Genomic DNA, 11047 nt, shown 5'->3' with positions numbered 1-11047 from the left:
GCTGGAAACCGAATGCAGGACCAGAATAGAATATTAGTTTGCTCCATCAAGGCTTTTGGATTCTGATATTATGCATGGCTGAAGAAGGCATGAGGAACCTGCACCACTCCACTGCTGGATCACAACACCCATCGGCCCTGACTAAACTGGCTGGGGCAGGTGGGAGCTGGAGTCCTACCAGGTTCTCCGTCCTTGGAAAAGAAAAAACCTCTACCCAGACCCAGGAACAGGAAGAGATTAACTCGAACTTCGGAGCCCAGTTCTAGTGAATTAAATTTCAGTGAGGCTGCATTTTAGCAAGTCCACCTATCTGGCTCAACTTCCAAGCAGGTCTGAGGCCAGGTCCATCTCATTTGAAAAAATAATTAATTGGAGAACGGAGGTGCTGTGTTATTGGCAGAAAGGGGTAGTCAAGAGACTTTGGTGCTGAGGAGGCTGGGGAACTTACAGTTGGGGAATGTAAATACATGAAGAAGCAGCTGAAGAGGCAGAATTTTAGCTGACACTGTGAGACCAAGGAACGCTCTATCCTGCTAACCAGGATTCTATAATATTCTCTGAGTGTTTCAGTGCTTCAGGCAGAAGCGTTTCCCAGCCATTCGCACCCGAGATAGTTTTCAATCAGAGATACTGGGGATTGAGCCTGGGACTTTATGTGCACAGATCATAGCTTTTTATGACTGAACTATGCCCAGGCTCTCATCAACAACTTGCGCTGTAGGCCAGTAAGTTACACAATTTTAAACTGTGTTGGTTCATTTTGTGACAGCAGAATCCCCTCCACAATTTTATTAAATATCAAACAAAGAACGAGAGACACACAGTGGCAGGTCATAAGTAAAAACCCTGTAATTGTAGAAGATTTTGAGGTGTTCTTAATCTGTGCCACAAAAGGGTGGGCAGTGAGGGTGATTTTGCTTGTGGCATAGGAGTTTTCTGCAGATCAGGTAAATATGTACACAGAGGGACAAAGCACCATGGGGAAGGGCTACTTTCAAAATTTCCAAACAGTGAACACTAGAGAGTTACAGTGAGGAAAAGGCTGGAATAAAGGGCAGAATCAAGGAAAAGAACATGGCAACAAGGAAGCACAGGACAATATGAGGTCTCCATAGTACATCGAAGGGTTCTGGTTTGGTTGAGAGTGTGCTGGGCTTTGGTGGATGAAATCAGCTTTGTGTTGGTTTCTTGAGGTCCTGCAGACATTGTGATTGTCCACACTCCTACATGGATACCTGTATGAGAGATCAAGGGGGGCAGAGAAGGCTGAAGTTAAATTGGTTCCAACATTCAGCACAGTTCCCTGTCTTGGAATCAGGTCTGGGCATGGAAGAAAATGGGCAGGCTGGAATCCAAATAGCTGCTTAAATTAGGGGTTGCACAGGTGATTTCTTTTACTCTCCCATTTCAACAGCTGATCTCCATTCCATACTACCAACTGCTTGGGAAATGTCCATCAGTTTCAAAAGTAGCTGTCACGTAACATGGGTGGGAGTGGCTGGTGTTAAAGCTCTCTCAGTTTCATGGAAAGGCTTTGTGGTCCTTTGGACCCAAGCAAGAAATGTTTAGAGTACAAGAAAGTAAAAGGGAAAGGGACCCCTGACGGTTAGGTCCAGTTGTGGCCGACTCTGGGGTTGTGGTGCTCATCTCGCTTTTGTGGCATACAGCTTCCGGGTCATGTGGCCAGCATGACTAAGCTGCTTCTGGCGAACCAGAGCAGTGCACGGAAACGCCGTTTACCTTCCCGCCAGAGCAGTACCTACTTATCTACTTGCACTTTGACGTGCTTTCGAACTGCTAGGTTGGCAGGATCTGGGACCGAGCAACGGGAGCTCACCCCGTCGCAGGGATTCAAACCTCCGACCCTCTGATTGGCAAGTCCTAGGCTCTGTGGTTTATCCCACAGCGAGCTTTTGTGTTTCGCTCAGAACAACACATTTCCAATGTTTTGTTTGTTAAACCAAAACTATTACTTCAGTTTCTCTACTGGAGAAAGAATTTCAATGGCACTTGCTCAAAATAAAGCAGTTTTGTATCAGTTTTCCAGTGGGGATGGCTGCTTTTGGAACATAATGTGCACACCTGATCGGTATCCTACGGGCCCATGCTACTGCCTTGTTCAGCTTTTGTTTATCCCTTAAGTATGTGCAACTGTGAGATCAGCTTGGCAAGCCAAATTTGCACACCCAGTGTGGAAACGTTATTATCAATGACAACTATCAAAGCATTGGTTCAATGATTGTATCCAAAATAGTAGCCAAGACTTTTAGGTGGGTAATTTAAAAATTCAGATTTCAATCTGAGCTAGAGGGGCATTTAATTTTTTTTGTACAAGTTTCTGTAAAAAAAAAAATGCATAAAAGACGATTGCATCTGAGTTCAGTACTAATTATGTAATATTAAAGACAGAGGGGGAAGGGGGGAGCAAACTATTTTCTTTACTAATCTTGGATCTGAAATATTAAAATAAACTTGGTTATTGCCTATTCTATATTATTTTAAAAATCCTTTAAAATATAGCAACCATTTTTTACATATTTATAGAGAGATTCCTGCTGCTTCATGGATCTGCTCCACAGTCACTTCCAGGTAATCTCATTACTGATTATTATTATTATTATTATTATTATTATTATTATTATTATTTGCATACAATGTGACATCAAGTAATTGTTATTCCACACATTCCAGTGCATTTTCACATGCCCTTCCTTACTTCAAAAGGCCTAATTTCCTCAGAATCAGGTTTCTGGCACAAGAAATCCACTTTGTAGAACATGAATTTGTGTGGGTATGGTATTGAATCCCACCCACAAAAGAGCAACAATCTGGAATTGACCTTTGTTTCTTTCACTGCCATCTGCAATGTTGGCAGGATGGAACATGGAAAAAGGCTACCACCTGTTGCATCATTAGATACATCAATGCTTGTTCCTAGTTCTGAATGGCAATGAAATTTGCATATTTTATGGATTTTAGTAGTTGCTGAATACTGTGGTTTATTGTCTTATTTGATTATTTTGGCTTTTACCTACGTTGGGTTCAACCTTAGACAGAGAAAAGCAAGACACAGGTTATTAAAATACAATTTTAAAATTTTTAGCTGCATTTCAGACTAGAAAGTGTTTTGACAAATTATGTGCCGCTGAGTCACTGTCTTATTACCAAGTGACTCATAACTGAATTTGAATTTGTGAACTGACTCCACTGCATTAACTCTGTTTCAATTGTGTTTGAAGTGATGCGGGAACAAGGTCTGAAGTGTGAAGCCAATGATATAGCCATTTCACACATGCAGCATCACTTAGGTATTGTATACACAAACATTATACCAACAACATACACCCACATGCTAACAGTGTTCAGTTAAATATATAGAATTCTTGTAGACACACACAGAAGTACAGGAGCCAACTACAGTGGTACCTCGGGTTAAGTACTTAATTCATTCCGGAGGTCCGTTCTTAACCTGAAACTGTTCTTAACCTGAAGCACCACTTTAGCTAATGGGGCCTCCTGCTGCCGCCGCAATGCCAGAGCACAATTTCTGTTCTCATCCTGAAGCAAAGTTCTTAACCCGAGGTAATATTTCTGGGTTAGCAGAGTCTGTAACCTGAAGTGTATGTAACCTGAAGCGTATGTAACCAGAGGTACCACTGTAGTAGAAAGCAGTGGGCATAGTGTTGATTCATGTGTGTGAAGTTCCCAAAATGCTTGATTTTTCTGTATCCTGAAAGTGCATAGCAATTACATTTGGAAGTTAGTGGCTCTGAGGGAAAGCATTGTTCTACAGTCTAAGTGTCATTGGCTTATCAGCAACAGCACTGAAATTACATCACAAATTCATAATCATGGAATAACTACTGTCATTCACCAAATTATTGGAACTGAAGAGTTAACAAAAAAGGAGGTCACATACCCATTCACTATGCTAATTGGAGAAATGGCATCAAAAGGAGTTGCAGTTGGCTGTTAACAGCCTGATGTAGATGGTTAATGTTTTCCCAGATGGCTGCAAAAAGCAGCTTTGGCATATAACATAGTCCTCATGTAACAGAAGAAGGAAGGTAGTTTTATGCTGCAATAAGGACTTAACGGCCAGGGGTCACTTTACCTTTACCTTAAGGACATGTAACTTTCTCTTTTATTTTCTTAACCAAGTTGGAAAGATTGACTCCTGAAAGCCACCCCTTGATCAATTCCACCCATTTTATGAATGAAATGATACAGTTAAGAGAAGAGGGTAAACTCATTTTAAAGACACAAGGGGGGGGGGGAAGCTATGAGTTTACTCTCTCTTACTATCCATACCACGTCATAATATTTCTGAAAATAATTTCATGACCACTTCTTGTCCATTGCTTTCTTCCAGAAAAGTGACTGTGCTAACCAATTCTAGTGTAACTTTCCCACTTGTAAATTGCAATCTTGTGAACCCATCAAAGTTGGACTTGTCTCTAGGTCTACATACAGCAACCTATCAAAGTAGCTTTATTCCTTGTACGAACAGTTCTCTTTAAATATCCTTTCCCCCTGCTCCTGTTGTACTGAATAGATGGCACTGGTGCCAGATTTGTGGTATCTGCAATGTGCCTCTGACTTGCACTGGAAATGCCTGGAGATCAACGTATTGTTCTTCTATGATGAGGGGCAGAAATCTACACTTCAACTTAACCACAAAAGAAAAATGTATGAGCAGGTGTGAGTGCACTTGTGTTTGCATTTGTGCATGTGTTGGTGAATATGTGTGTGTGTGCATGTGTGCGGAGCAGTATTTCAAATAATCCCTCTCCCTTATAGTCAAGTTCTGGGTCCCTTCTTCCTTACCTCATTCTGCATTCAATGAATACTTTAGGTCGCCAAAACCAGTGAGTGTTCCCTTATTGGCGTCTGTGGGATTATCTGAAATTAGAGAAAGAAGCAAGTTAGTTTTTCCCAGAGGCATTTCTGTTCAGTCCCTTTGGTGGGTACCACATCTTCCCTCTAAATCAAAGGCAATGGCATCAAAGGATTCCTTGCCCGGTTCCCCAACCTTTACAATCAGTTAACATGGCAGAATTTATTTCTTCAGTCAACTCTTGAGTTATGAGTGAATAATATTTCCATTTCAGGCAGTCATAAATAACCACTATGGGCACATGGAGTTTCTTCTGAGAGTATATTGATTCAGACATGCATTAGCGATGGGACACATCTCACTCCTGCTGTTACACGTCAAATGGTGGTCATCAAGATGGAAGGTTCTATGAGGAAAGCTGAAGGAACGAGTGTGCTTATCCTGAGGACCAACTATGGAAGGTGGGAAGAAGCAAGGGAAGAAACAAGCTACAGCCAGATTCTGTTTCTGCAGTTCCATTTGTCCAGGGGTAGAGCAGACCAAACAAGAAATAGAAATCACCCACTACAAATATGACAGTTTCTCCTTCCTCCTCCCTTACCCTTGTTCTTTGCTTTCCTTTTAGCTGTAGCTGCTAATTCCACTGTAGTTCCACCTTCTCCACTGCTGTATGATCTAGTTTAATGCAATCTGAAAAGATTAAGCCCTGGATATTGACCCTTAACCACCAAACCCACCAGGTAATTGTTTTTTAAAATGAAAACTCGGATTCCCATGAAACTGCATTCTAAAACTAATGCCGTGTTTTGGGTTTTTCCTCCTTCGTTTCCACAGAACTGCATCAAACACACAGCCCTGCCTAAGAATTAGAAAGTTGAAAGAAAGAACCCTTACTGTACTTTCCAACTAAGAAATCTACCAAGAAATCTGTTGAAACCTATCAAGATTTTCAAGGAGTGTGTTTGAGTGTGAAATCTCTTGGCTTACACACCTACCAGGCTCTGTGGTCCTTTTCCCCATGAGTCCAACAAAGAAATCATGCATGTCTCCTACAGAGAAAAACAAGAGGGTTACAACAGGTCAAAGTATCAGCTGGATTTCAGATTTTAGAAAAGAAATAACAGGACTATTGTAATGAATGGCTTCTAAATCTGCTATGGTGGTGTTTGGGTGCCTTTCTTGTAGACTCTGATTAGATACTTGCATTCTGATCATCAGGGATGACTCCAATGGTCACAAGCACAATGGTCACAAATAAGTGATTCTTAAGAGATTCCAGCCATCTTTTCTTTGTCATACCGACCACCATTGCCTATTCTGTGGCAGCACACTCAGATGGGCAGGGAATAATAATAATAATAATTATAATAGTAATAATATAATCATCATCATCATCTGGAACTGACAGTGGCAAAGATAACAGATTCTTTCCCCCCTGTGGGGCATTGCTTTCAATTGTAATCCTTTGCATGTTTACTCAGAAGTAAGCCCAAAGAGTTAATTGGAGGTTACTCCTCACTAACCAGGTTTAGGACTGCAGCATTACAGAACAATCCTTTACCTATCTATTCGGGTAAAATGGGACTTACTCCTGGGTAAGTGTGTATAGGGTAAGGGTGTATAGGATTGCAGTCTTAATCAACAGTCAGAAGTCTTCTTTTCACTCTCTCATCACTTTTTATCACAAGCAGAAAATTGCCCTCTTTTTTTCTTCCTGTCTCATTCTATCATTCTTACATGCTGTCTCCAGTCTCACCTGCACACACTTCTACCTAATTCTTATGCCAGTCATCCTAGGAACTACTTCCATCACTCTTACTGCAGTGCCATTGGGAATCCTGGCCTCAGTGAAGCCATTGGCCTGGACTGGTCATGCTATAAATGCCAAGTACCAGAGGGGAAGAGAGAGGACAGAAACCCCCCAGAGTGAAAGATATGGGTGGCTGGAGATGATGCAAAGAGCCCCATTTCAGCTTCTTCTGCTTTTTATGCATGGTTTAAAAACCTTATTAGACTGTGACTCTCTCATGAAAATGTTTCCTCCACCATAAATTTACTAGATGGCTGTAAGCAACCTTAGGGCTTGTCCAAACTTCCACTTGTTCTGTGCCTAGAAAGCAGGAGTATGAGCGTTTTTCATCTCATCCTGTGCTTTCTACCCACAGGTCCAAGCCTTTCCCCCGTTGTTCCCCCCCAGAAAATCCACTCTTTAGTGTTAAATTGGAGCAAACGTCAATTTGGAGAAAACCAGGTGTTTGCTCCGATTCAGCGGTAAAGATCGGGTTTTCCCGGGGGAAGTGACAGGGCAAGCGCAAGTCTGGTTGAGCCCTTAGCCTCACCCTTCAACAGCCACTTCAAGCAATCATTAGGGATCAAGCCATAGCCCAGGGACCTCTTGGTGTGCAAAGCAAGCAAAATAAGAGCTGACTTACGTTTCTGGGAAGAGGCAAGTGCCTGAGGATCTGAAAAAAAGAAAGAACAGGGGTTCTGGGCTACCAAGGCACAATACACAACTCCAGGCCATGATTGGTTTGTAAGGTGGAAGAGATGCCTGCTGGGACTAAAGTAGTGAGTTTTTAATTTAACATTAAGATCTTAAATACTTTGGGTGAAGATCTATGGACTTAACTTACTTTCCAGGGAGCAGTGTGCTTTCTAATAGTCAGCAGGGGGCTTACTTATCAAGGCCCTTGATGAACTGGGTGCCTTTAGAGATTATGCTAATGCACAAGCAGTAGCAGTGGTGTTCTACACCTCTCTTAAGTCTTTATTTCATGTTTTTTTTCTTTGTGTGTTCATGTTTTTATTAGGATTCCAGTGCATAGCCTATTTAACTGCTGATGACCAATGGTGTCATCAAGAATATTCTGAAATAATTTTGTCGCTGAATGACACTTTCAGGTGTTGACTACATCTTTTGATATCTTATGGTGTTATTCCTGCCAGGAAATACAGCTTGCCTTTTGCGTTGATAGAAATATTCCCAATTCTCTCTAGAAATTTTCCCATCCCAAATCCAAGGGTGATTAAACTCTCACACACGATGTTCATTTTGTTGTAGGTGTGGCTTGTCCTGCATTTAGATTTACATTTCTGGCTGCCGCTGCAAACCTCCCCTTCATCCAAATGTTGGACTAGGACCTGGGAGGGAGAGCAGAGCTCATTTCCCCACTCAGCTGTTAAAGCCACTCCCGGGCCTGCCCCAGGAGGTGGGGTTGCGGGCATCACGCCCTTCCCCACGTGAGCGGGGGCTGGTCTCAGCCCCCGCGAGAGCAGGGGAATCCCGTCCGGCCACGCCTCCCGGCCAGCCAATCGGCTGGCTGGAGGGGGCGTGGCTTGCCCTATTTAGGGCCAGAGCGGAGGGGGCTCGCCACCCGGGCATTCGTTTCAACCTAGAGGCCCTCTACCGGTATGATGGCGTGCATCTTTCAGATGCTGGTAACGATGTTTGGCTGATGGATATTGCAAGGGGATAGGGAAATGGATTCAGGCATGAGAGTATTGGTGGCGAGCGACTGCTCGGTGGCGGTAGGCATTGGTAAGAAGGGGTTAAGAGGATGTGCGGGGGGGAGGAACGCCATCACCTCCCCCCAGTGAACGAAGGGTGGTCCGTTAAAGGAGACTCCCCCGATCATTGTTAACCCTTCACCGTGTCTCCAGCAAATGGGCTGGAGCCGGATAGTCGTTAGGACCAATGCCTAAGCCAATGCCTCTCATTCCTGAATTCAATAAAGTTGTGGCCTAATTCGCCCATTTAACCTTAATTATGGTGTCTCGTGTGTTTATTTATCTTGGTGGGGGGCGGGAACTCGCCATGCAAAGCCACTTCCGGGCCTGCCCCAGGAGGTGGAGTTGCGGGCATCACGCCCTTCCCCACATGAGCAGGGGCTGGTCTCAGCTCCCGCGAGAGCAGGGAAATCCCGTCTGGCCACGCTTCCCAGCCAGCCAATCGGCTGGCTGGAGGGAGCGTGGCTTGCCCTATTTAGGGCCGGAGCGGAGGGGGCTTGCCCTCTCTTCTCCGGCTAGCCCCACGTTTCCCCACCCTCCCTCCCTTTAGTTGGGCTTTAGGTAGGTCTGACTTTGCTATGGGCTTCGGCCTGTCGCTGCAAGGGGCATGGTAGGAATTTTTCCCAATTGGCAATTTCCAGCCTTTTGGTTTTTCGCCTACCTCGTAGCAACTCGTCACAATTCTTCGGCATTGGCGGTAGGCATTGGTAAGAAGGGGTTAAGAGGATGTGCGGGGGGGGAGGAACACCACCACCTCCCCCCAGTGAACGAAGGGTGGTCCGTTAAAGGACTCCGGGGGGCGTGGCCCTGTCCGAAGCCTATGGAGGTGTGGGCCAAAGGCACGCCCCAGAGCGGTGACCCGGGGGAGCTCCTAGTCGACGTGCCTCGGCGGGAGACTCCCCCGATCAGTGTTAACCCTTCACCGTGTCTCCAGCAAATGGGCTGGAGCCGGATAGTCGTTAGGACCAATGCCTAAGCCAATGCCTCTCATTCCTGAATTCAATAAAGTTGTGGCCTAATTCGCCCAATTAACCTTAATTATGGTGTCTCGTGTGTTTATTTATCTTGGTGGGGGGCGGGAACTCGCCACGCAATCACATTAGATGACCTTGGGGCAGTCACTGTCTCTCAGACTAACCTACTACACAGAGTCCTTGTGAAGATTTTAAAAAAATCATTAGCATTTTGAAGTAGTGGGAAGGTGAAAAATCTTGAGCTCCTTGGATTGTAATAATTACAACAGAAATCTGAGGATGGTTCATATATGTGAAGGCAACCCCCAAATCTATTCTATTCCATGCATAGCTTGTCTGGCTCTCTGCTGGAATGCTTGCTGCTATTGTAAAGTAGACTTCATAGAACGTACTTCGAACGAAAAACATAAAAATGTCCCATTTTCGGTTTGTTATTTCATACTTTATTTTTATTTCATAAAATTTATATACCTCTTGATTGTAAGAAAAAGCCTCAAAGCAGCTTACAAAAAAGGCTTTTCAAGTAACCAAGGTGACTTGAGTTGCCTAAATGCCAAATTTACTCTTCTGTTTCATGGGAAACTGCCGTAACTATTTGGAAGGTGCGGGGAACAGGACTTACTGCCTTCCTCTTTGCCTGACAGTCTGAGTAGTGCCTCATAGGAAATCCCTTGGCCATCATACAATCGCCGAAGCAAAGATGGAGGAGTCTTATAGAAGTCTGAGCTCTTCTGTTGGAAAGAAAGGAGAAGACAACTGAGAAAGAAGTACCAAAGCTCATGTGGCAATGTATAGCAGAATCGGCTAAAATCTTCCCCAAACAAATAATTCCCACTGTCACCTTGGTTTCCCTGGAGAGGAAAAAATTGCAGGTTTGAGAGCAAGCTTCCTTCTCCTTTCCTCCCTGGCACATCAAGTGCTGCCTCTGTGCTTTGACATGCCCATTCCTGCTGTTCCCTCTGGTCACAACCATCATAGTCCAGAGGGTGCTTCCTTACTGCAGAGTCCCCAGAAGCCCAGAAGAGAAGACAAGGCCAAACTTTATTCAGCCTGCTGAGCAGCAGTGAATCTGTCAGGAAGATTTGCCTAACAGTGCTTGCTATAAAAACCTCATCTGTCAATCTTTCTTGCAGCCTGGTTTCTATGCACATTATTAACCTGGAAGAAATTAGCAATTTGTTCATTGGAGCTTAATGCCAGGTAAATGTGCAACTTGCAAGCTACTTGAACAAGGTGAAATGGGGAACTCCTAGACTCTATCCAGGGCAAAATATGAGACTGCCTAATACATAAGGCTGTGGTGGAAGGCTATCTTGGAGATGGGTAAGGGAACAGATGTATTCAAGTCTCCAGGGCCAGATGAACTGCATCCAAGAGTATTAAAAGAACTGGCAGATGTGATCTCAGAACCACTGGCAGTCATCTTTGAGTCCCAGCAGACTGGAGGAGGGCAAATGTTGTCCCTATTTTCAAAAAGGGGAAAAGAGAGGACCCAAATAATTATCACCCAGTCAGTCTGACATCAATACCAGGGAAGATTCTGGAGCAGATCATTAAGCAAACAGTCTGTGAGCACCTAGAAAGGAATGCTGTGATCACCAATAGTCAGCATGGATTTCTGAAAAATAAGTCATGTCAGACTAACCTGATCTCATTTTTTGACAGAATTACAAGCCTGGTAGATGAAGGGAATGCAGTGGATGTAGCCTACCTTGATTTCAGCAAGGCA

General features: G+C 44.0%; 1 protein-coding gene across 2 annotated transcripts in view; it reads right to left on the bottom strand.

Moving 5' to 3' along the window:
- Positions 1 to 824: 824 nt before the first annotated feature.
- Positions 825 to 11047, bottom strand: part of TAC3 (tachykinin precursor 3) — a 36125-nt gene continuing 25902 nt past the window's right edge. For both annotated transcript variants that reach the window (XM_082206566.1, XM_082206565.1), the window contains 5 exons: positions 9941 to 10049; positions 7270 to 7299; positions 5833 to 5886; positions 4828 to 4902; positions 825 to 1235 (listed from right to left, as the gene is read on the bottom strand). In XM_082206566.1, coding sequence (XP_082062692.1) covers positions 4829 to 4902; positions 5833 to 5886; positions 7270 to 7299; positions 9941 to 10049 — 267 coding nt within the window. In that variant the 3' untranslated portion in view covers positions 825 to 1235; position 4828. The remainder of the gene's footprint in view (positions 1236 to 4827; positions 4903 to 5832; positions 5887 to 7269; positions 7300 to 9940; positions 10050 to 11047) is intronic.

The sequence above is a fragment of the Podarcis vaucheri genome, assembly GCF_965113315.1.
Source record: "Podarcis vaucheri genome assembly, chromosome: 2".
Taxonomy (NCBI): Eukaryota; Metazoa; Chordata; class Lepidosauria; order Squamata; family Lacertidae; genus Podarcis; species Podarcis vaucheri.
The sequence above is the reverse complement of the archived record's forward strand: the minus strand, read 5'-3'. Positions and strand labels throughout refer to the sequence as shown.